The sequence below is a fragment of the Arachis hypogaea genome, chromosome 3 (genome assembly GCF_003086295.3).
Source record: "Arachis hypogaea cultivar Tifrunner chromosome 3, arahy.Tifrunner.gnm2.J5K5, whole genome shotgun sequence".
NCBI lineage: Eukaryota > Viridiplantae > Streptophyta > Magnoliopsida > Fabales > Fabaceae > Arachis > Arachis hypogaea.
Window position 1 is genome coordinate 6166490 of NC_092038.1, and position 25195 is coordinate 6191684.

The window sequence follows — 25195 nt, forward strand, 5'->3', positions numbered from 1 at the left end:
AATAAATTTTTGGAGAGAGTGACTATCCGATACATCATACAATTATATATTAACTACTCTTTTTAATGGAAAAAATAACGAAAAATTTTTGAAAATTCTTTTATATAAGAATATTTTAAATTCCGTTTTGAACTAAATAAAATATTTCATAAAAATTCTTAAAATTCTTTCTATTAATATTCAAATAATCCTAAAAGATACATTCCCCAGGTCAAAAATATTATTCAAACACAATTTTAATATTTTTTTGTTTACCCAAACGGTATCCTCCAAGTTGGTTTATTATATTTTATTTTTTGGTTTCTCACGGAGCTCCATTTAAGGGTTTTCCGCTAGCCAATGGGTTGCTGTATGCACAAGGCGGGATTCGAACCCCCAACATTTGCTTAAGCGAACTAGTGAGCTAACCACTAGACCAACCCAACTTGATTTATTATGAAAAAGAGAACACTGAGATAGTTGAGATTTTTTGAAATTAAAAAAAAAATAAAAAGCTGGGCTTCCATTTTTTTGTAATTAAAACGGAGCTAGCCCAAGAAGGAAGAGCAGGCTAAATCTAAAACCAAGCTAACTGTTTTCATTCAGCTGGCCCTCTTTTTCATGGAAAATGACCAATATGGCCCATAATTAAAATTTTCAGCCCAACTTTAACCAACTAAACTATCGCCGCCTCTGTCCTTAAAAAAAAAAATCTCCGCCTAAATCCAGAAGCTAGCTGCGGCTGCGTAGCTCGGTCCAGACTCCGAGAAGAAGAGGTTTTGGTGACTTCCCGTCTTCCATCGCTCGATTCGGAACTCCGAATCAAAATCGCAGAGATGTCTGATCCGTACGAGCGGGTGAAAAGTGGAAGATTGGCCTTCAAAGGAGGAACCCTAGCCACTCGCACCAAAGGCATCGACAAGAAGAAGAAAAAGAAGAACAAGAACAAGAACCCTGACGAACATGATGAAAACCCAGCCATCGACGAGCAGCAGCAGGAAGGTGAGGATGTTCAGCAGCAAGGTGAGGGATCTGCATCAGGAGAAGCGTACACGATTGACGCCGCGAAGCGAATGAAGTACGAACAACTCTTTCCCGTTGAAGCCAAGAAATTCGGTTACCAACCCAAAACTAACTTCAAGTCCGTGGAAGATGCTCTCGATGACCGCGTCAAGAAGAAGGCTGATCGTTACTGCAAATGAGTACTCCTTTTATTTGTAAGAATTCACCTATTACCCTCTAGTCCTTTACCTTTAGCAATTTTTAGGGTTTGGAAGTTGAATTGAATTGCTTGAAGATGCAGCCATTTTCGGCTTTGTGATCAATTCTGTTATGTACATTTTGAATGAGCTGCATTAAGATTAAAATCTTGTGTAATTTATCTCTCTTTCTTAGTTAATACTTAACACAGTGATTAGCCTTCATTACATTGTGCATAAAGTTTTATTTTTTATTTTTAGAAAAGAAAAGGAGACTATATAACTTATTGGTAATTGCCTAATTGGTAATTTGCAGTTATTTATGAGATCTCATAATTCTTTTATGTAATACCACAATAAAAATTTGCTACCTGTGCTTCAATTAGTGACTTAGGGATACTCATTGGTCAGTGATACTCATTGCTTCCTTGATCATTTACTTATGGGATGATAAAATTAGAATTAGTGGGTGTATGCTTGTATGGAGTTTCATTTTTTTCCCCATGTGATCATATGAAGGTGCTGAGGGGTCAGGATGATGTTTGTTTTCTAGTAAAAATAGGGATAGTGAATTAATGATTTCAATTCTATGTCCGTCGACTATGTTCCATTTTTTTGTGGTTGAATTCCTTAAACAACTCACCAAACATAGCACCACCGTATTCATTACAAGAGCAACGAGAACCAAACATGGCACCACCATATTCATTGCAAGAAAATTCCTTCTTTCAAACACAACAATGCTCTTACTATTCTCCGCAAATCCCCCTCTTTCAAGATCCGCCACACTGTCCCTGAACCTTGAATGCACCAATTCAATGATCCTCCTAAGCCTGAGATTGGCGGAGGTGATTGCAGTGATGGTGGATGTGGTGGCGACAGTAGCAGCACTGGTGGTAACAGTGGAGAAGTAAAAGAGAACGATGGAGATGAAGAGTTCAAGGTTTTGTTGTATTTTGAAGCGGTTATGAAGGAAGCGGAAGCATGTGGTGTGAAGCTTCCATTGGATATGGTGGAGGCAGTGAAGACCATCGGCATTCGAAAAAATTTCCTTCAACGTTACTTGGACTTACATGTGGGTTTCTTTCAAAGTTTGAATTTTTGGGGAAGGAAAAGATCATTTCAGTGGTTAAGGTCGATTTGGTGTTTTTGTGTTGCAGGGATTGACTTGGTCAGTATGGCTATCGTGTGTGATGAAGCACTGCTCTATTATGAGAAATTGAATGCTTGTTGACCCTCGTTTTCTATTTAAAGTTGGAATTAAGGTTTGTTTCTAAATCAATGAAGTGTTACATACTTACATTTCCCCTGCTTGATATAATGTAATCGTCTGGCTTACACCAAATGAAAATAGTTGTGACTATGGAATTGATAAGTTGTTACAAGATGCTAGAATATTAGGAGAGGTAAAGAGATGAAAAAAGTGAAGGGAAAAGATTTGCAGATCCTCATATGAACCCTATCTAACATACACGTTATGGTTATAATGGTAAAATCACAAAGTTGTGTGTTTATCTTTAAAGAATTTTTGTGTGTATTTATTATCATAAAATTTATATTTTTTTCCAATAAATTTATGTGTTTTTTTTATATTTTTCCTTCAAAAAATTGTGTTTATCTTTTAAAAAGATATTCTGTATTTATCGTCAATAATTTATATGTTTTCTTCTTTTATTTCTCTTCCAAAAATTGTGTCTTTACCTTAAAAAAGCTTTTGTTTACTGTTGTAAAATTTTTATACTTTTCCCAAACTTTTCAAAAAATTGTGTTTATGTTAGAAATTTCTGTATTATCATAAAGTTTCTGTGCTTACTGCTTAGTGCTTAGTGTAAAGAGTATATGCTTTTTCCTTATACATTTCTTCTTTTCCTTTTTTTTCTTTTTAGTCACATTTTAAAAAATACACAAAAAAAAAACCGAAAATGCCCAAGAAAAAAAAATAGAAGAATGGAGGAGAAATAAAAGATCTAGAAAAAAAAAAAATTAAAGGTGGAAAAAGAAAAAGACACAGAAGAAGGAGGAGGAAAGAAAAGGAAGAAAAAATGTTGGGAGCTCAGCGTGTGAATAAGATAAATGAAAAAAATCACTTAAAAATACTTGATTAGAATTGATTATAAAATTGACATGGTCACAACTCACAAGCATTTTTGAAATCTAAATATACGCTAACATAATAGCAATACATTTTTTTAAAGAATTTAAAAAATAACAATTTAAATATTGATAGAGAAATCTCAAGATAATTGCAGTGAAATAATCAGTGTCTCAATTGACAACTTGTATAAAACCAATCATCCATTCTTCCTTTGAAAAAAAAGTACAAATATATATCTGCATTTTTAGATTCAATTTGCACCTTACAAATTTTGTTGTTTGCTTGCATTTGCATTGGAATAGATAAAAAAATGGTGCAATAATTGAAGGAATACGAGTTTACATCTACTGGCACTATTAAAGGAATGCGCATTATGTTGGAAAGTAATATAAAGGTTAACACGTTACTGATCTAGTAAAAAGTATGTTTCCCACTTCAAAGTGTTTTCTTCTATTCATGCTGCCATGCTACGCTATCCAATCACTATGACGCCACTATATTTATACACATTTCCCCGAATCCTCGGTATGCATCTCATTCCCATACAAACTAATCCTGATTGCATTGCATATTCCCAGTGCACACACAAATGGATTGCAAGAGAATCCAAAGCACCCTGTACCATAGTAAGAACTGGAAATATGATGTGTTTGTGAGTTTCAGAGGAGAGACTCGTAACAACTTCACCGATCATCTTTTTGATGCTCTCCGCAGACACGGCATAGTTTCCTTCAGGGATGATACTAAGCTCGAGAAAGGAGGACCTATATCAGCAGGGCTTCTGCAAGCTATTGAAGGATCGCAGGTTCTAATTGTGGTCTTCTCAATGGACTATGCTTCGTCCACATGGTGCTTGCAAGAACTCGCACTGATAGCTGATTGCATTCAAATACCAGGACACCGTGTTCTGCCTGTTTTCTATAATGTGAGTCCATCTGAGGTCAGAAAGCAAAGTGGAAATTATGAAAAAGCCTTTATGGAACATGAAGAAAGATTCAAAGATGATGCAGAGATGATGGAGCAAATGCTAAGATGGAGGGCAGCTCTAACACAAGTAGCCAATCTCTCTGGCTGGGATGTCAAGGATAAGTGAGTAATCAGTTCTATGTTTTGCTATTTATTCTCTTGAAATAATTTGATCACCACTCCTAACAGTAATTAAGACATTTCAAAGATTTCATTGAATATAATTATGGTTGATAGATATGTAGGTTTTCTTTTGCTGTCTTAAGTGAAGATTTTTTGTTGTTCTCCTTTGTTTTTTCTTGATGTATTTAGGTCACAATCTGCTGAGATTGAAAATATTGTCAAAGTGGTAACAAGCATTCTGAGTCCCAAACAATCATCAAGTCTATCTAATGATATAGTTGGGATGCATTCCCCTGTACAAGAATTAGAAAAGCTTCTAGTTTTGGACTCAGATGATGATGTTCGAGTTGTAGGGATTTGTGGAATGGGTGGCATAGGAAAGTCAACTCTTGCCACCATCTTATATGAAAAAATCTCACATCAATATGATGCTTCATGTTTTGTAGATGATGTAAGTAGAATTTACGAAGGTTATGGTCCACTTGGTGTACAAAAGCAACTTCTTTGTCAAGCTTTCATGGAAGAAAATTTTCCAACATGCAATCTTTCATTGGCAAATAATCTGATTCAAACTAGGTTACGCCATAGAAAGGTTCTCATAGTTCTTGATAATGTTGATCAAGGGATTCAATTGGAGAAGTTGGCTATAAAACCGGAATGGCTAGGCAGAGGGAGTAGAATGATCATAGTTTCCAGAGATGAGCATATATTGAGAGAGTATGGAGTGGACGACGTTTACAAAGTTAAACTCTTAAATGATGAGAATGCTCTCCAATTGTTTTGCAGAAAAGCTTTCAAATGTAATCATGTTGCAAAAGATTATGAAAACCTGACAAATTCTGTGTTAACATATGCTAATGGACTTCCGTTAGCAATTAGAGTATTGGGCTCATTTTTGTTTGGGCGAGATGTCTCTGAGTGGAGTAGTGCATTGGTTAGACTGAAAGAAAATCCAACAAAAGATATCATGGATGTGCTACGAATCAGTTTTGATGGACTTGAGAATATGGAAAAAGAAATATTTCTTGATATTGCATGTTTCTTTCACAATGAGTTTGTAGGATATGTAAAGGATATTTTGAATATTCGAGGTTTTTATGCTGATATTGGTATAAGAATTCTTATTGATAAATCACTCATAACTTGTAATCACTGGGGTTGGATTGTTATGCATGATCTGTTGCAAGAGTTGGGTAGAAGTATTGTTCGAGAAAAATCACCCAAAGAACCAGGAAAATGGAGCAGGTTATGGGATCAAAAGGATCTAAGATATGTCCAGCAAGAAAACAAGGTAAAATAGTTATTGGTAATTATTCTTTACTACTATTTTTAGAATCTAAATAATTTTAAAAGGTCTAATGTATCAGACAGCTGAGAACGTTGAAGCCATAGTTCTGCGAACATATGATGAAGCTGGGAAAGAGTTGTCAGCTGAAACTTTGTCACAAATGAGTGGCCTGAAATTACTCATACTTCCCAAAGGAAATTTTTCTGGAAGCCTGCATTTTCTTTCTAATGAGTTAGGATATCTTGATTGGAAAGAATATCCTTTCACATATTTGCCATCAAACTTTCAGCCAAATAAACTAGTTAAATTAATCCTTAAGTATAGCAACATCAAAGAACTCTGGGAGGGAATAAAGGTATGATAGATATTATTGTCTTTATTCATGTTGATTTTATTTAAATGAAAACAAGAGGACAATTTTCTCATCTTTCTCTAAATTAACAATGAGTTGGAAAGTAGTTATGATGCCCCCTTTTTTTTGTTTTGTTGTAGGATCTACATAACTTGACACATATGGAACTATGTCATTCCAAAAATCTGGTAAAGATACCAAATTTATCACAGTCCCCAAATCTTGAGCACCTAGATCTTGAAGGATGTGTTAAACTTGTTCACCTTGATGCTTCCACTGGTTCTCTAGAAAAGCTTCATTTTTTGAATCTGAAAAACTGCAGAAGTCTTGTTAGTATTCCCAATAGCATATTTTGTCTTAATTCACTGTATGATTTAAATCTATCTGGCTGCAAGAGATTGTTTAAATATCAGTTGTTAGAGAAATCCAGGCAAAGTGAGCAGTTGAATGCGGGTCAAAGTGTAGAAAGGCACATGACATCATCCATACGCAAAACTCTTTCAAGGCCTCTTCAGTTTTTGTCTTCTAGAAGGCGTGCCAATTCAGTTGGTTTGTTGGTGCCTTCTGTGTCTCGTTTCCCAGCTTTGGTATCTCTTGATATAAGTTTCTGTAATCTGATTCAAATCCCTGATGCTATTGGACTGTTACGTTGTTTAGAAGATTTAAACATAGGGGGGAACAATTTTGTGACGCTACCTCATTGCATCAAGGAACTTCCCAAGCTAACTTGGTTGAATTTGGAGCACTGTAAGCATCTAAGGTGGATGCCTAGTACCCTTTTGCCGATACGAGGAGGTAGCAATGGAGGAATATTTGTTTACAACTGCCCCAATTTGAGTGACACGGAAGGTTGTCGTGTCACAGTTATTTCATGGATGATAAAAATGATTCAGGTGCCAATTTCAATTCCTCGTTTGTTTTCCCTTTTGGCTTCTCTATGTATATTATGAACTGATATGGATAGCTAATTTCTTTTATTCCAGGTGAACATGCAATGCCCTTTAATTAAATGCAAATTTGAAGTTGTTATTCCAGGAAATGAAATTCCAAGGTGGTTCAAAAAACAGAATACGGGTGATTCAGTGATCTTGGATCCATCTCACATTCTGGATGACAATAATTGGATTGGCATTGCTTGTTGTGGAACATTTGTTGCACATCATGCTCCAACTCAGTTGTTTGAAGAAACAATAGAATCTCAAGATCTAATTAGTTTTGGTTTCCGTTGTACTCGTTCTGATGGGAACATTTATTCCCGAGTTCCAATATGTCTTAAGAAAGATTTGATCACAACTGAAGTAGATCATATGTTGTTAAGCTTTATCTCCCGGGAAGTTTTCATTAATTTTTATGCAAGTCATATAAAAGAAGGAGCATCTGATCTTCATGGTATTAAATTGCATGCCGCAAGTGATTATCCAGAAGAAGTAGTAGAAGTGAAGAGCTGTGGTTATCGTTGGGTATTTAAGGAAGATTTGGAACAATTTAACCCAACAATGATGTACAGTGCCAATTCTTCAGCTCAGAGTCCGAAGCACAAGTTTCTGGCAATTCAAGATCACCAATAAATAGCATTCTCTTATTGTTTAATGGTTCAGTTCTTCTAGTGCTTTTTGCTTTACATTTACAAATGGGTTATTGTAATTTAAATCTTTTTTAATTAAACTACGATAACATAAACATAAATCAATCAAGTTCTTAATTCTGCAGGTATAAACTTTCTGCCGTCATTTTTAAAAAATATTGGATTCAAAATTAAATATTCAATCGAAGTTTATTCTGATGTCATATAATGATATAGATTTAAGTTAAAAAATATCCTTAAAACATTAGTTCAAATGGTAAAAGAAGAAATTTTATCTTTTCCAATACACTAAATACATAAAAAAAACTTTAAATGTTGACTTATACGTTATATTTTCTATGAAAAGATTTTCTTATAATATCCTTAATTATATATATAATAAAAACAATTTAAGGATCCAATCCAACCAACAATGGGTACACGTTTGTGTCTTTTAGAAGAAAAACTTCTAAATAAGTATAAATATTCTGGGAAATTTAGATGCCGAAAATATTGAGGCCAGATAGCTAGTATCTCCCAAAATTCAGCTCCAATTTCAATTGTTTCTTAATACACACTATTTTCTTGCAACAGTAACATCTAAAAACTAAAAATACATTTGAAGAACGTATGCAAATTGCAAAACAATAGCATATTAGAAATATTTGGTGATAAAATGTATTAATCCATTTCTAATATTAACATCTTTGACATCTAATTCAGATGCTAGTTTCCACTAAAAATGGAGGATGAAAAGAAATTTCTGACTCTCATATGTGCAAAGTTGTCTCTCAACTACCCTGTGTGAGTTTCTTTTAGTATTACTTATAATCCATTCAAGCATGAAGTGAGGTCCATGAAAGCATTGCGATCGTCCATTGAATGATCATATCCAAAATCTTCCTCTGCCTTGGCTTAGTATCTCTCAAAACAAAGGTTGATTTAAATATGAAATTGGAATCACAAGCCCCTTCATTTTCTCTCTTAACAGAGATTGAGATAGCCTTTTTTGAACTTCATCAACTTTACAAGATTCTTGGCTAACAGCAGATGATACTCTTCTAACATAGGCTATGGACCCCTTTTTCACATTTCTATTGGGATGGTTCTGTTTCTGAGTTAATTTTACTACTGCCTGAATTGAACCAGTCAACAAACTCGTCTCGCAGATTAGTATTTAGCACTTTTTTTGTTCTAAATTCAACTTAGTCATATACAAGTAGACACTAGTATTCTACAAAGAAGTCCACCAAAAAAGGGAACAAGTTTACTAGAAACGTGTATATTTGTTCTTGTTTATTCTCTGTTTCGTGATTGTAGCAGAAATGTTTTTCTACTCAATTGAAACATATTAGGAAGCTACAATTCATGTATATGAGATCCTTCCCTACAAATATGCATGAATTTCGTTAGTCATCCATCACACAGTCATAAAACGAAAATGAGACTAACGGCACTTATATCGTTCAAGAAATTGGGTAGGTGCCATAGAGAAAATGTTTAGCAAATCATGACAAAGATTTGGAGCAAAGAGCTACCAATATTGAAGCAATGCGTGTCAAATTGGAAGTTAAGAAAGGTTAACGTCACTACTTATCTATTTTTTTTTTTAAAAAAAAAAGTATGTCCCACACTCCCGTTTCAATGTTTTGTTTTGCTCATAATAAACTCTAAACCACTCACTGCAAGAATTTTCATCTATCCTTTCCTCCACAGAAAAACTACTACCCTGCAAACTAACCAAAAGACACGTCCATTGACTTTAATATATATATAAATCCCTTATCCTCGGTGTGCATCTCATTTTCATAACAACTAATCCTTATTTCTGCATTGCTTATTCCTTATTGACTGTGCACACTTACAATGGATTGCATGAGAATCGAAAGCCCCTTGTCTGTTGAGAAGAATTGGAAATATGATGTGTTTGTGAGTTTTAGAGGGGAGACTCGCTTCAACTTCACCGATCATCTTTATGCTGCTCTCCTCAGACACGGCATACTTGCCTTCAGGGATGATACCAGGCTCCAGAAAGGAGGACCTATATCAGCAGGGCTTCAGCAAGCTATTGAAGGATCACAGATTCTGATTGTTGTCTTCTCTATCAACTATGCTTCTTCCACATGGTGCTTGCGAGAACTCGCACAGATAGCTGACTGCATTCAAATCCCAGGACACACTGTTCTGCCAGTTTTCTATGATGTGAGTCCAACTGAAGTGAGAAGGCAAAGTGGAAATTATGAAGCAGCCTTTATTAAACATGAACAAAGATTCAAAGATGATGCTGAGATGACGGAGCAAGTGCGAAGATGGAGGGCAGCTCTAACACAAGTAGCCAATCTCTCTGGCTGGGATATGAGGAATAAGTGAGTAAACAGTTCTATTTTGCTATTTACTCCTTTAAAATAAAGACATTTCAAAGATTTCAGTGGACAATTATGATTCATAGACCATCTCATGCTATATATAGTTTTTTCCCCTTTTGTTGAACTAAGAATTTATGTAGATTTTCTTGTTCTGTCTTTTGTTTTTCACCTTTTTTTACTATATATTCAGGTCACAATCTGCGAACATTGAGGAAATTGTGAAAGCAGTAACAAGTATATTGAGTCCCAAACCATCATCAAGTCTATCTAATGATATAGTTGGGATGCAATCCCCTTTGGAAGAACTCAAAAAGATTCTAGCTTTAGGCTTGGATGATGATGTTCGTGTGGTAGGGATTTGTGGAATGGGTGGTATAGGAAAGTCAACTCTTGCCACCATTTTATATGAAGAAATCTCTCATCAATATGATGTTTCATGTTTTGTAGATGATGTAAGCGAAACATACAGACATTATGGTCCACTTGGTGTACAAAAGCAACTTCTTTGTCAAGCTTTCAAGGAAGAAAATTTTCCTATATGCAATCTTTCATTGGCAAATAATCTTATTCAAACTAGGTTACGCCATAGGAAGGTTTTCATAGTTCTAGATAATGTTGAAAAGGGAATTCAATTAGAGAAGTTGGCTATAAAACGAGAATGGGTAGGTCCAGGGAGTAGAATAATTATAGTTTCTAGAGATGAACATATATTGAGAGAGTATGGAGTGGATGGAGTTTATAAAGTTCAACTCTTAAATGATGAGAATGCTCTGCAATTGTTTTGTAGAAAAGCTTTCAAATGTAATCATGTTGCACAAGATTACAGACGTTTGACAAATTCTGCATTAACATATGCTAGTGGACTCCCGTTAGCAATTAGAGTATTGGGCTCATTTTTGTTTGGGCGAAATGTGTCTGAGTGGAGTAGTGCATTAGTTAGATTAAAAGAAAATCCAACAAAAGATATTCTAGATGTGCTTAGAATCAGCTATGATGGACTTGAGGAGATGGAGAAGGAGATATTTCTTGATATTGCATGTTTCTTTCCCTCTAGAGAATGGGATTTAGAAGATATTTTAAGTATTCGAGGATTTCAACCTGATATTGGTTTAAGAATTCTCATTGATAAGTCACTCATAACTAATGTGGGGAATATGATCTGTATGCATGATTTGTTGAGAGATTTGGGTAGGAGTATTGTTCGAGAAAAATCACCCAAAGAACCAAGAAAGTGGAGTAGGTTATGGAATCAAAAGGATCTAAGTGATGTCTTGCGGGAAAATAAGGTAAAATAGTTATTGCGAATATTGTTCTTGACTTCATTTTTAGAATTTAAATAATTTTCAAAGGTCTAATGTTTCAGGCAGCAGAAAACCTTGAAGCCATAGTTCTGCCAAGATTTCATCAAAATAGAGAAGAGATGTCAGAAAGGACAACACTGAGGGTTGAAGCTTTATCACAAATGAGGCACCTTAAATTACTCATCCTCAGAGAAGCGAATTTCTTAGGATGTCCTAATTTTCTTTCTAATGAGTTGGGGTATCTTGATTGGAAAGACTATCCTTTTACATGTTTGCCATCAAGCTTTCAGCCAAATAAACTCGTTAAATTAATCCTACATTATAGCAACATCAAAGAACTATGGGAGGGAATAAAGGTATGATAGATATCATTGTATTATTTATGCTTTGATTATATTTGAAAGAAAACAAGAAGACAATTTTCTTATTCTTTCTCTTTTCGTTCATTTAATTAAAATGAGCTAGAATATAGTTATAATAATAGCCTTCTATTTTATTGCAGGATCTCCATAATTTGACATATCTGGAACTATGTCATTCCAAAAATCTTGTAAAGATACCAAATTTATCTCATGCCCCAAATCTTGAGTACATAAATCTTAAAGGATGTGTGAAACTTGTTTACCTTGATGCATCTATTGGTTCTCTGGAAAAGCTTCTTCATTTGAATTTAGAAAACTGTAAAAATCTTGTGAGTATTCCCAACAGCATATTTCATCTTAATTCTCTTCGTAATTTAAACCTATCTGGGTGTTGGAAATTACTTAAATATCAGTTGTTAGAGAAACCAAGAGAAAGCAAGCAGTTGAATACAGGTCAAAGTGTGCAAAGCCATATGACAACCTCCATATGCAAAACTCTTATGAGGCCTCTCAACTTTTTGTCTTCTAGAAGGCGCTCCAATTCAGTTGGTTTGTTGGTGCCTACTTTGTCCCGTTTCCCAGCTTTGGTATTTCTTGACATAAGTTTCTGTAATCTAGTTCAAATCCCTGATGCTATTGGACAGTTACGTTGTTTACAATGGTTAAACATAGGGGGAAACAATTTTGTTACGCCACCTGATTGCATCAAGGAACTTCCCAAGTTAAGGGTGTTGAACTTGGAGTACTGTAAGCATCTAAAGTTGTTGCCTAGTACCTTTATGCCGATAGGAGGTAGCAGTGGAAGATATTACTATGGAGGAATATATGTTTTCAACTGCCCCAATTTGAGTGACACGGAAGGTTGTCGCCTCACAGTTATTTCATGGATGATAAAAATGATTCAGGTACCAACTTCAATTCCTCCTTTCTGTGTATATTATGAACTTATATTGTTAATCGTACCTAATTTCTACGGTGGCAGGTGAACCTGCAATGCAGAATTCAAGCTGTTGTTCCAGGAACTAAAATTCCAAGGTGGTTCAGCAAACAGAAGACGGGTGATTCAGTGAGCCTTGATCCATCTCCCATTGTGGATGACAATAATTGGATTGGCATTGCTGTTTGTGTAACATTTGTTGTGCATCATACTCCAACTCAATTGCTTGAAGAAGCCATATATCCTCCCGCTCTAATTGCTTGTGGTTTTCGTCGTAAAGGGTATAGGGGCAGTTATCCCCATGTTCCAATACGTCTTAAGAACGATTTGATCACAGCTGAATTAGATCATATGTTGCTAATATTTGTATCCCGGGAAGATTTCCTTGATGAGAATACAAGAATTGCAAAAGAAGGAACATCTGATCTTCATGGTATTACATTGCATACCATAAGTGATTATCCAGAAGAAGTAGTAGAATTGAAGAGGTGTGGTTACCGTTGGGTATTTAAGGAAGATTTGGAACAATTTAACCCAACAATGATGTTTAGCGCCAATTCTTCAGCTCAGAGTCCCAACCACAAGTTTCTGGCAATTCAAGATCACCAATAAATAGCCCGCAATCCTTATATTCATCAATGATAATTTTGTAACTTGTAACATTTTTAACACCAATGATCATTTTGCTTTACATTTATAAATGGGTTTTTGTAATTTAAATGTTTTTTAATTAAATTACTATAACATAAAAATAAAACAATCAGTCAGTTTTAAGAATATTGGATTCAAAATTAAATATTCAATTGAAGTTTATTCATTTGAATTCATATAATCATATAGATTAAGTTATAAAAATATCCTAAAAAGTAAAAACATTAGTTAAAATGGTAAAAAAAGAAATTTTAGTTTTTCCAATAAACTAAATACGTAAAAAACTTAAAATCTTAACTTATATTTTATATTTTCTATGAAAAGATTTTCATATAATAATAATAATAATAATAATAATAATAATAATAATAGCAATTTATGGATCCAACCAACAATGGTACATGTATGTGTTTTTTGAAAGAAAAACTTATAAATTTGTAAGTATAAATATTCAGGAGAATTTAGATGCTGAAAATAGGCCAGATAAATAGTATCTTCCAAAATTCCGCTCCAATTTCAGTTGTATTTTAATACACACTATTTTCTTGCAACAATAGCAGTAGCTAAAAAGTAAAAAATACATTTAAAGAACATATGCAAATTGCACAACAGTAACAGTCTAAAAATATTTGATGATAAAATATATTAATCCATTTCTGATATTTACATCTTTGATATCTAACTAAGATGCTAGTTTCACGACAAAAGAAGGATTGAAAAACAAATTCTAAGCGCCTTATCTACAAAATTGTAACTCAACTACCCTCTGTGAGTTTCTTTTAGTATTACTCATAAATCATAATCCATTCAAGCAAGAAGTGAGGTCCATGAAAGCATTCTCATTGCAAGGAATGGTAAGACCGTCCATTGAATGATCATATCCAAATTCTTCCTCTGTCTTGCTTAGTAACTCCCGAAACAAAGTTTGATTTAAATATGAAATTGAAATCACAAACCATTTCATTTTCTCTCTAATATAGTTTGCGAGATAGCCTTTTTTAAACTTCATCAACTTTACAAGATTCTTGGCTATCAGCAGATGATACTCTTCTAATAGTTTGTTTCTTTTTTTATTTTATTATTATAGGTTATGGACCCTTTTTCACATTTCTGTTGGGATGGTTCTGTTTTGAGTTTATTTTACTACTGTCCGAATTGAACCTCTCAACAAACTCGTCTCGCAAATTAGTATTTAGCACTTGTTTAGTTCTAACTTTAACTTAGTCATATACAAGGAGGTTGATGACTTATAAATAAAGGTGAGAATTTGAGTTGTAAGAGTGTGAGTTATTTGTAACAAATATTTGAATAATAATTTTTTTATTAAAGCTTTTTTTATTGTGTTTTTATTTGTATTTTTAGTTTTCTTATTAAATATTAAAGGTTAGGTTGATTGGTTTTAATTTAAATAGTTAAATAAATCTAAGTGTCAACACAATAATATTAGAGTGTGTCCAAAACTCTGATACTAATCTTTTTAGACAGGTAAAAACTTTTTTCCTATCAATTTTCTTTAAAGAGATCCATTAATTCATGAATTTTTTCAATAATTCATAAAATTTATAATTTTATAATATTATTTCGTAATATTATTACTAGCAAAAATAAAATTCAACTTAGTCATATACAAGTAGACACTAGTATTCTACAAAGAAATTGACAAAAAAAAAAAGGTTTACTAGAGATTTTTTGTTCGTGCTTTTTTTATTTTATGTTTTGTGATTGTAGGAGAAATGTGACCTAAAAAAGAAATTGAATATAGACTGTTACAGACTGAACATGTTACCAAGCTATAATTCATGTCTACGAGATCCTTTCCTAAATACTCATCAATTTCGTTAGTCACCATCACACAGTGTCATATAAGAAAAATGAGATGAAGATTTATAATAAGATTCTTATTTATTAATTTAAAAAGAAAACAAAAAATACTTAAAATAAAAGGACTTACTTAAAAATTTTAATTTAGTATAAAAATTTAATTATAAATTTTTAAAGTATAAAAATTTAATTAAAATTTTAATAAAATTATAAAAATAATAGAATAATTAAACTTTACATTTTTTTATAAAGACATCCTTTAGATTTGAAAGAATAATGTGATCTATATTGGTCATGTTAGAGATATTCTTGTTTGCAGCACAAGGCATAGTGGAGAAGACTCACTGTAGATAGTCAATATTGTAAATTTTTTGGGTCGTTCATGTGGAGAATACCGAACATGCTAAGAAGCTACAAGTCATGTATATGAGATCCTTCTCTATAATTACTCATCAATTTCGTTAGTCATCCATCAATGACATGGAACCAAGACACGCACCATTTGCCATAGGAAAAATATTTGGCAAATGAAAAGATTTGGACAAACGAATCTGTTTATCTATTTTTAATATACTGAAATTGATATCTACTAGTGTTCTAAAATAAAAAGTATTGTCACATCAGTTTAATAGTGAATTTTGCATAATTTTTTTCATCTATTTTTTGTTCTACATATATAGTAATATTAATATTCATTTCCCTTATTTTCTTCTTTTTAAAGTAGTTAAATGATATGCTATGAAAAAAAAAAAGTGAAATCTTAAAAATCTGATTTGAAGACAATTATTACAAATAACACTTATATCTTGAGGACTTTGTGCCGACCTTCCACATATTATTTATCACTAAGGGATTCACATGGGTGATGGGGTCAATTGAGAAAGGACAACATACGCGTTTACGATTTTTTAAAAATTAAAATCTCCACAAAGAATTCTCTACATGTATAAATTTGCTATTTTGATAAGAAAAATTATTCTTTTTTTTAATTATAAGTTTGGAATTTTATCAACAAAATTAGGGAAAAAACTCAAATGGGAGAATCTCATTGTCTTTCTTTTTGTCCCAATAAGGACACTTGTAATTTCATTGAAAGCAATAGCATTCTAGAAATATTTGGTGATAAAATGTATGAGTCCATTTCTAATATTTACAACTTTGACATGTAACTGAGACGCTAGTTTCCACTAAAAATGAAGGATAAAAAAGAAATTTCTGAGTGTGTTATGTGCTAAGTGGTCTCTCAACTAGCCTGTGTGAGTTTCTTTTAGTATTGCTTATAATTCATTCAAGCAAGAAGTGAGGTCCATGAAAGCATCTCTTTGCAAGGAATACTGAGACCGCCCATTGGATGATCATATCCAAATTCTTCCTTTGCCTTGGCTTAGTAACTCTTGAAATTTACAAAGATTGATTTAAATATGAAATTGGAATCACAAGCCCTTTCATTTTCTCTCTAACATAGACTGTGAGATAGCCTTTTTTTGAACTTCATTAAGTTTACAAGATTGTTGGCTAACAGCGATGATACTCTTCTAATAGTTTGTTTCTATGGACCCCCCCCCCCCTTTTTTCACATTTCTATTGGGATGTTTCTGTTTTTGAGTTAATTTTACTACTGCCTGAATTGAACCAGTCAACAAACTCGTCTCGTAGATTAGTATTTAGTACTTTTTATAGCTCTAAATTCAACTTAGTCATATACAAGTAGACACTAGTATTCTACAAAGAAGTCCACCAAAAAAGGGAAGTTTACCAGAAACGTGTGCTTTTATTCTTGTTTATTCTATGTTTCGTGATTGTAGCAGAAATGTTTTTCTACTTGGAAATTAAAAAAGGTTAACGTCACTATTAATCTATTTAAAAAAAAAAAAAAAAGTATGTCCCACACTCCCAATTCAAAGTTTTGTTTTGCTCATAATAAAGTATAAACCACTCACTGCAAGAATTTTCATCTATACTTTCCTCCCCAGAAAAACTATTACCCTGCAAACTAACCAAAAGACACGTCTATTGACTTTAATATATATATATATATATATATATATATATATATATATATATATCCCATATCCTCAGTGTGCATCTCATTTTCATAACAACTAGTCTTTATTTCTGCATTACTTATTGACTGTGCACACATACAATGGATTGCATGAGAATCCAAAGCCCCTTGTGTCTTGAGAAGAATTGGAAATATGACGTGTTTGTGAGTTTTAGAGGGGAGACTCGCTTCAACTTCACTGATCATCTTTATGCTGCTCTCCTCAGACACAGCATAGTTGCCTTCAGGGATGATACTAGGCTCGAGAAAGGAGGACCTATATCAGCTCTGCAAGCTATTGAAAGATCACAGGTTCTGATTGTGGTCTTCTCTATCAACTATGCTTCCTCCAGATGGTGCTTGGAAGAGCTGGCAAAGATAGCTGACTGCATTGAAACACGGGGACAGCGTGTTCTGCCAGTTTTCTATGATGTGACTCCAACTGAGGTGAGAAGGCAAAGTGGAAATTATAAAAAAGCCTTTATGAAATATGAAGAAAGATTCAAAGAAGATGCAGAGATGATGCAGCAAGTGCGAAGATGGAGGGCGGCTCTAACACAAGTAGCTAATCTCTCTTTGCTGGGATGTGAAGAAGGATAAGTCAGTAACCCCTTCTATGTCTTGCTATTTATTCTTTTCAAATAATTTGATCACCACTCTTAACATTGATTAAGATAACACAAAATTTTCATTGAAGAATTATGCTTGATTGATATGTAGTTTTTCTTGTACTGTCTTAATTGAAGATTTTGTGTTCTCTTTTTTTTTTCTTGGTGTATTTAGGTCACAATCTGCTGAGATTAAAAATATTGTGAAAGTGGTAACAAGTATAGTGAGTCCCAAACCATCATCAAATCTATCTGATGATATAGTTGGGATGCATTCTTCTCTACAAGAGTTAGAAAAGCTTCTACTTTTGGACTCAGAGAATTATGTTCGAGTTGTAGGGATTTGTGGAATGGGCGGCATAGGAAAGTCAACTCTTGCCACCATTTTATATGAAAAAATCTCTCATCAATATGATGCTTCATGTTTTGTGGATGATGTAAGTAGAATTTACGGAGGTTATGGTCCACTTGGTGTACAAAAGCAACTTCTTTGTCAAGCTTTCATGGAAGAAAATTTTTCGACATTAAATCTTTCATTGGCAAATAATCTGATTCAAACTAGGTTACGCCGTAGAAAGGTTCTGATAGTTCTTGATAATGTTGATGAGAGGATTCAATTGGAGAAGTTGGCTATAAAACGGAAAAGGCTAGGTAGAGGGAGTAGAATAATCATAGTTTCTAGAGATGAGCATCTATTGAGAGAACATGGAGTGGATGAAGTTTTCAAAGTTCCGTTCTTAAATGATGAGAATGCTCTCCAATTGTTTTGCAGAACAGCTTTCAAATGTAATCACATTGCAAAAGATTACGAGAGCCTGACAGATTCTGCATTAGAATATGCTAATGGACTTCCTTTAGCGATTAAAGTATTGGGCTCATATTTGTTTGGACGAAATGTGTCAGAGTGGAGTAGCGCATTGGTTAAATTGAAAGAAAAGCCAACAAAAGATATTATGGATGTGCTACGAATCAGTTTTGATGCACTTGACGATATGGAAAAGGAAATCTTTCTTGATATTTCTTGTTTCTTTTTAAATGGTCGTGATCGTGGAAAATACGTGAAAGATATTTTACGTATTCGAGGATTTCATCCTGATATTGGTATAAGAATTCTCATTGATAAATCACTCTTAATTCAAAGAGAATCGTGGATAGAGATGCACGATCTGTTGAGAGAGTTGGGTAGAAGTATTGTTCGAGAAAAATCACCTCACGAACCAAGAAAGTGGAGTAGGTTATGGAATCAAAAGGATTTAAGCAATGTCTTACGAGAAAACAAGGTAATATAGTTATTGAAATTGTTGTAGGTTGCCACTTTTATTTAGAATCTAAATAATCTTAAAAGCTCTAATATTTCAGATAGCAGAAAACCTTGAAGCCATAGTTCTGCGACAATGTTGTGAAAGCAGGGAAGAGTTGCCAGTTGAAGCTTTATCACAAATGAGTAACCTGAAATTGCTTATATTTAGAGATGGAAATTTGAATTTCTCAGGATGCTTGCATTTTCTTTCTAATGAGTTGGGATATCTTGAATGGGAAAAATATCCTTGCACATGTTTGCCATCAAGCTTTCAGCCAAATAAACTCGTTAAACTAATCCTGCCTCATAGCAACATGAAAGAACTCTGGAAGGGAATAAAGGTATGGCAGATATATATCCTTGTCTTTGTTCGTATTAATTTTATAATTAAATTATTTTTTTGAGATCTATAATTTTATCAAATTTATAATTAGATCCTTATAATTTAAAAATGTTCAACTAAATTCTTATACCATTAAGGTAGAAGAATAAAATCTTAAGAAGAGAAAAATAATTTAAAAATATAAAATTTTAAAAAAGAGAAAATTAATTTAAAAATGTAAAATTTTAAGTAAATGTCAAGTTTTTTATTCATAAAATATGTATTCTTTTCTAATTCTTGAAAATAGTCATTATTAACAGATTCATATTTACTTAAAACTTTATATTCACAATAAGTTGTTTCTTGTAATAGTTAATATATATATGTATTCATTAAGTTATTTGATAAAATTGTATTTAATTAGAATTACTTGCATAAATGAACTAATTATTTAAATTTATAAGTTAAAAGTAATTATTTATGCTATTGATTTTTGTAACGTATTCTCTAATTACAAGAATAAAACCCCCTTTAAAAAAATTATAATTAGATAGGTGGATATTATAAACTATATACAGTTATTCATAAAATATTAATAATAATATCAATATATACGAATACAATTGGAAAAATAATTTGAGTTGTATTTATATTTGTAATTATAAATTAAAATAATTGATAAGAAAAGTATATCAACTAAATAACTTATTTGTGAATTTAAATATATAGTTTCAAGTAAACTAGTGAAGAGCCCCGTGCATATGATAAGTTTAATGAAAAAATATTTAATATTAAGATACAGTTAGATTAAGTATTTAACATGGAGTTTTTATATTAAATTGGATCATAAGAATAAAGATATATAATTTTACTTTATTAAAGAATTCAAAAATATATAAGATAAAATTTGTGAACAAAACAATTTAATAAAAGTTAATAATTGTATAATAAAAGTTGTGAATAAAACAATTTAATATTAACTTCCCATAAAAATTTCTTTAAAATTAAAATTTTAATAAACAAATTAGCAATCCATACTGTGCACGGAAAAACCTTATTCAAGTTAATAAATTTTTTTTATGAGCATATTGAAAATAGACATGGATATTTATAGACTTCCATCAAATTTAAGAATAACTATGATCATATACAACAATAATTTTCCATGATTCTATCCAATGATTTTTTTTATACGGGATTCTATCATATAATTACATATATGATAGAATTTATATAATTTAACAAATTTTTTAATTAACAAAACAAAAAAATTAAAATGCTACGAAAAAATAAATGTTTTTATAACTCGTGAAAGAAAATTAATTTAACCATTATAGAAACAAATGAAAGATAAGATGTTATCTAAAATTTAAAAAGTCTTTCGTATGAAACGAAAATAAATTAATATTTTGACAATAAACTAATAATTGCCGTTTATAGTTTTTATATTTCTTGAAATAGAATGTTTACTTAATCAAACACTAACATTTTATATGCAATATCTGAATATATGAAAAGATAAAATGAAACATTGAAGTGGAAAAGAACTAATAAAGAATGTTATTCATATAAGGATATCAATGAACACAACATTATTTATCATCCTGAAAGTATATCAAAAGCGTAATGATAAGAAAAAATATTATTCACATGTAAATAAAATTTAGATTTCATTTATGAAGTAAGCAATCTCAAAATAAGTATAAAAAAAAAGCTACTATATAAACATCCCTCTATATGTTAATATAGAAAAAACTACCAAATAAGCATTTGCTTGTCAGGAGGGATTTCTTTTTTATCCTAAATTTTAGCCTTAACAATCGTTTTGGAACTTTAATTTCCGTCTCCATGGTGATGACCTTTCCCCACGAAGATTTGCATCTGTTTAAAACGAAAGCCATAATTGTAACCAGTTCAACCATTTCAAAAACCATTACTATGACAAAACACCCAAAAACTGCAAACCAATTGCTAATAATGGTTATTTTCAAGAACTAGAAAGGAAGAATACATACTTTCTAAATAAAAATATTAAATTAAAATTTATTTATTTGATTTCATATCATTTTTGTCTTTGTTCTTTTTAAGTAGTTACTTTTATTTATTATTTCTTTTGTCTTTTAAAAGTTACATTTAAATATATACTACAGCTTAAAAATGAAAATATTTGACAAAATATATAAGTATGAATGTAATGTTTGAATAGTTGACAATAATATTTAATTTTTTAATTTTATATTTTATGAATCATAAATACTATCTATTTTTAACAATATTATTATTACAACTAGGTCATATATATTAAAAGAGTATAAATTGTTGAAAGAGAAAAAAAAATTATATATAGGAACAAAAATAATGTATAAGTAATGAAAACAATTAGGTGAAAAAGGACAAAAAAATTAATGAGTTAGAAGGTAGTTAACTAGATAGAGTAATATTGCTTTCTTTTATTGGATTTTTTTTGGTTGCAGGATCTGCCTAATTTGACACATATAGCACTAAAAGGTTCTGATAATCTTGTAAAGATACCAAACTTATCTCAGGCCCCAAATCTTGAGGAACTAAATCTTGAAGGATGTGTTAAACTTGTTCACCTTGATCCATCTGTTGGTTCTCTACAAAAACTTCGTTTCTTGAATCTGAAATGCTGCAAAAGCCTTGTAAAGATACCCATCTTAGCTCGGACTCCAAATCTTGAGAAGCTAAATCTTGCAGGATGTGATAAACTTGTACAGCTTGATGCATCTGTTGGTTCTCTACAAAAGCTTCATTCCTTAAATCTGAACAACTGCAAAAGCCTTGTAAAGATACCCATCTTAGCTCGGACTCCAAATCTTGAGAAGTTAAATCTTGAAGGATGTGATAAACTTGTTCACCTTGATGCATCTATTGGTTCTCTAGAAAAACTTCGTTTCATGAATTTGGAAAACTGCAAAAATCTTGTTAGTATTCCCAATAGCATATTTCATCTTAATTCTCTTGATGATTTAAATCTTTCTGGCTGTTGGAAATTATTTAAATATCAGTTGTTAGAGAATCCAAGACAGAGCGAGCAGTTGAATTCAGGTCAAAGTGTGCAAAGCCACATGACATCATCCATATGCAAAACTCTTACAAGGCCTCTCCATTTTTTATCTTCTAGAAGGCGTTCCAATTCAGTTGGTTCATTGGTGCCTTCTTTGTCTCGTTTCCCAGTTTTGACATCTCTTGACATAAGTTTCTGTAATCTAGTTCAAATCCCTGAAGCTATTGGACAGTTACATTGTTTAGAATATTTAAATATCGGGGGAAACAATATTGTTGCGCTTCCTCATTGCATCAAGGAACTTCCCAAGCTAACTTGGTTGAACTTGGAGTACTGTAAGCATCTAAAGGGGTTGCCAAGTACACTTCTGCCGATCAGAAGAGTATATCGTGGAGGAATATATGTTTTCAACTGCCCAAATTTGAGTGACACGGAAAGTTGTGGTGTGACAGTTATTTCATGGATGATAAAAATGATTCAGGTACCAACTTCAATTCCTCCTTTCTATGTATATTATGAACTTATATTGTTAATCGTACCTAATTTCTACGGTGGCAGGTGAACTTGCAATGCTCTTTCCCCAAATACAGCATTAGAGCTGTTGTTCCAGGAAGTAAAATTCCAAGGTGGTTCAGCGAACAGAATGCGGATAGTTCAATAAGGCTGGATCCGTCTCCCATTCTAGATGACAACAATTGGATTGGCATTGCTGTTTGTGGAACATTTGTTGCACATCATGCTTCACCTCAATTTGTTCGACGAGAGACAGGATCTCTTTTAGAATGTGTTTTTAGTCGAAGTTTCTATCTGAGCGTTCATTACGATGTTCCAATACGGTTTAAGCAAGATTTGATCGCAACTGAATTGGATCATGTGTTTCTAATGTTTTGCTCCCGGGAAAATATCATTGATTTTTTTTCAGAGGTTTTAAAAGAAGGGCCATGTTGTCGTGATGGTTGTGAATTGGCCATCGAAAGTGATTATCCAGAAGTAGTAGAAGTGAAGAGTGTTGGTTATCGTTGGGTATTCAAGGAAGATGTGGAACAACTTAACCCAACAATGATGTACGGAGCCAATTCTTCATCTCGTCACAATCAGAAGCACAAGTTTTTGGCAATTCAAGATGAGCAATTAATGTAGCCCGCAATCCTTAAATTGATGAATGAATGAAAATGTTGCATCTGCGTTTTGTCTACTACTTAACATTTTTAACACCTCCCACAATACATAAAGCATTCTCTTACTCTTTAGTGGTTCAGTTTGTTTAGAGGCTCCTGCTTTACACTTACAAATGGGTTCATGTAATTTAAATGTTTTTAACTACTACATCAGTCTTTCACATTGGTCGCATAAATGGTCATTTAAAAAAATGGATGTAATTGCGTGACTGTGTAAAACGTTTTACACTGTTAATGCATCAAAATTAACGAGCCTGCTACACATACAAGCAAAAACGAGTTACAAGTTTTACAAGTTAGCCCAGCCCATAAACAATACACGCGCATGAAGAGGGATTGAATGGAGCGTAAAATTCACGCGCTCCCATTCAAACGGTTACGTACGCTTCGAGTAATGGTAGACTCTTCCACTTCTTCCACTTCTCAAAGCAATTCGAAAAAAACGCAACCCTTCCATTTTCGAGCAAAATTCGAAAATCAAAATATACAACTCGTCGCTAACCTTCGAAACCTCCATCAACACACCATCAAACTCTCCAGAGAAAACAAAGCAACAATACTCAAGGTACGTTACATTACGATTCCTATATATTTTACAGATTACGAACTAGATTTTTCTTTTCTTCTACGTTGTTGTTCTAGGGTTTACTGTTATTCTTACTTCTTTATTACACTGTTCTTCTACGTTGTTGTTCTAGGTTTTACTCTTATTCTTGTTGTTCTAGATCTTCTGGTAACTGATTTTTTGGGGTATATTCCGTAGATTGGGGGTGTATATTGCTTGACCTTGTAATATTACTTGACCTTGTATATTGAAGCATGTTTGAGTGATACCTGACTGATATATATGGATGTATCTGAATCATATCTATGGGTGTATCTCACTGTTATCAATGGGTGTATCTTACTGATATCTTTGGGTGTATCTGACTCATATATATGGGTGTATCTTACTGTTATTAATGGGTGTATCTTACTGATATCTTTGGGTGTATTTTTCATTTCAGAGAAAATGGCAGCAAGAAACCAAACAAAAGACCTTAAGTGTGCCACACATCTCCTAAGTGATAAATTCAGAAACATGACTGAGGAGAAGAAGGCGATAGTGAGGGATCTCGGATTCGGTGGGTTGATGCACATCCCACCACTAAGGGTGCATCACCAACTGTTAAGGGAGCTGGCAAACAACTTCAAACTTGGGGAGAACAGACTGGAAACAAGATATGGTTCTTTCAAAATAACACCAAGAAAGATAGGTCATGCGCTTGGCATCAATGCAACAGGTAACTAGCTAAAAATTATAGGTGTATATTAAGTTGATGCTTGGGTGTATTTAAGTTGATGCTTGGATGTATTTGAACCGACTTTGATACTTTGTTGTTTTCTTTTTGTAGGAGATCTATTTCCTCAGAAAGTCGAGTATAAGAAACTTTCTGAGGATGACAAAATAATATTTAGAAGATTCCAGGGTAAGACCCTCAAAAGTCTTACCGATGAGATGATGGATATCGGCGTTGGTAACGAAGAGGAACGCCTAATGTTCAAGAGGATTTTCATCCTCTATATACAGATGGCGTTCCTTTTGCCAATGACGATAAACAAAATCTCGCCTGTGCACCTAGCCCCAATTTTTGAGATGGACGGCATCACGGAGCGAAACTGGGCGGGGCATGTTTTAACCTTCATCATCAAGGGCATCACAGACTACAAG

At 32.9% G+C, this 25195-nt stretch overlaps 2 protein-coding genes and 1 pseudogene across 28 annotated transcripts; all 3 read left to right on the forward strand.

Annotated features, from left to right (window-relative positions):
* The first annotated feature begins 688 nt into the window (after positions 1–688).
* LOC112789104 (disease resistance protein RUN1) lies at positions 689–7719 on the forward strand. 23 transcript variants are annotated; one of them, XM_072226381.1, is made up of 8 exons: positions 711–1196; positions 1852–2253; positions 2339–2443; positions 3988–4362; positions 4552–5653; positions 5730–6005; positions 6143–6895; positions 6986–7719. In XM_072226381.1, the coding sequence occupies exons 4-8, from the start codon at positions 4100–4102 to the stop codon at positions 7568–7570; spliced, it is 2979 nt and encodes a 992-aa protein (XP_072082482.1). In that variant the 5' UTR covers positions 711–1196; positions 1852–2253; positions 2339–2443; positions 3988–4099; the 3' UTR covers positions 7571–7719. The 23 variants fall into 23 exon arrangements, 14 of the variants coding, with proteins under 14 accessions (XP_072082489.1, XP_072082486.1, XP_029151397.1 ...); XM_072226378.1 differs by having other exon boundaries at positions 714–1196; positions 2011–2253; positions 3576–4362; XM_072226386.1 differs by having other exon boundaries at positions 724–1196; positions 4809–5653.
* A 1095-nt stretch (positions 7720–8814) lies between these two features.
* Positions 8815–13233, forward strand: LOC112789103 (disease resistance protein RUN1). 5 transcript variants are annotated; one of them, XR_011876896.1, is made up of 6 exons: positions 8989–9932; positions 10123–11218; positions 11296–11589; positions 11736–12182; positions 12268–12500; positions 12578–13233. XR_011876896.1 is itself a non-coding variant. In XM_072226375.1 (6 exons), exons 1-6 carry the CDS (start codon positions 9433–9435, stop codon positions 13142–13144), a joined length of 3135 nt encoding a protein of 1044 aa, XP_072082476.1. In that variant the 5' UTR covers positions 8989–9432; the 3' UTR covers positions 13145–13233. The 5 variants fall into 5 exon arrangements, 3 of the variants coding, with proteins under 3 accessions (XP_025686642.1, XP_072082476.1, XP_072082477.1); XR_011876897.1 differs by having other exon boundaries at positions 11736–12152; XM_072226375.1 differs by having other exon boundaries at positions 11736–12152; positions 12240–12500.
* Positions 13234–17070: 3837 nt separating this feature from the next.
* On the forward strand, positions 17071–23549 carry LOC112789102 (disease resistance protein RUN1-like; annotated as a pseudogene).
* Positions 23550–25195: the final 1646 nt, after the last annotated feature.

Bases quoted from the DNA above. Each gene is read 5' to 3' on its own strand.
- LOC112789104 (XM_072226378.1), top strand. From the start codon at position 3,863: ATGGATTGCAAGAGAATCCAAAGCACCCTGTACCATAGTAAGAACTGG. The intron at 5,654-5,729 runs GTAAAATAGTTA...CTAATGTATCAG, and splicing joins ATGTCCAGCAAGAAAACAAG to ACAGCTGAGAACGTTGAAGC. The intron at 6,006-6,142 runs GTATGATAGATA...GTTTTGTTGTAG, and splicing joins AACTCTGGGAGGGAATAAAG to GATCTACATAACTTGACACA.
- LOC112789103 (XM_025830857.3), top strand. From the start codon at position 9,433: ATGGATTGCATGAGAATCGAAAGCCCCTTGTCTGTTGAGAAGAATTGG. The intron at 11,219-11,295 runs GTAAAATAGTTA...CTAATGTTTCAG, and splicing joins ATGTCTTGCGGGAAAATAAG to GCAGCAGAAAACCTTGAAGC. The intron at 11,590-11,735 runs GTATGATAGATA...ATTTTATTGCAG, and splicing joins AACTATGGGAGGGAATAAAG to GATCTCCATAATTTGACATA.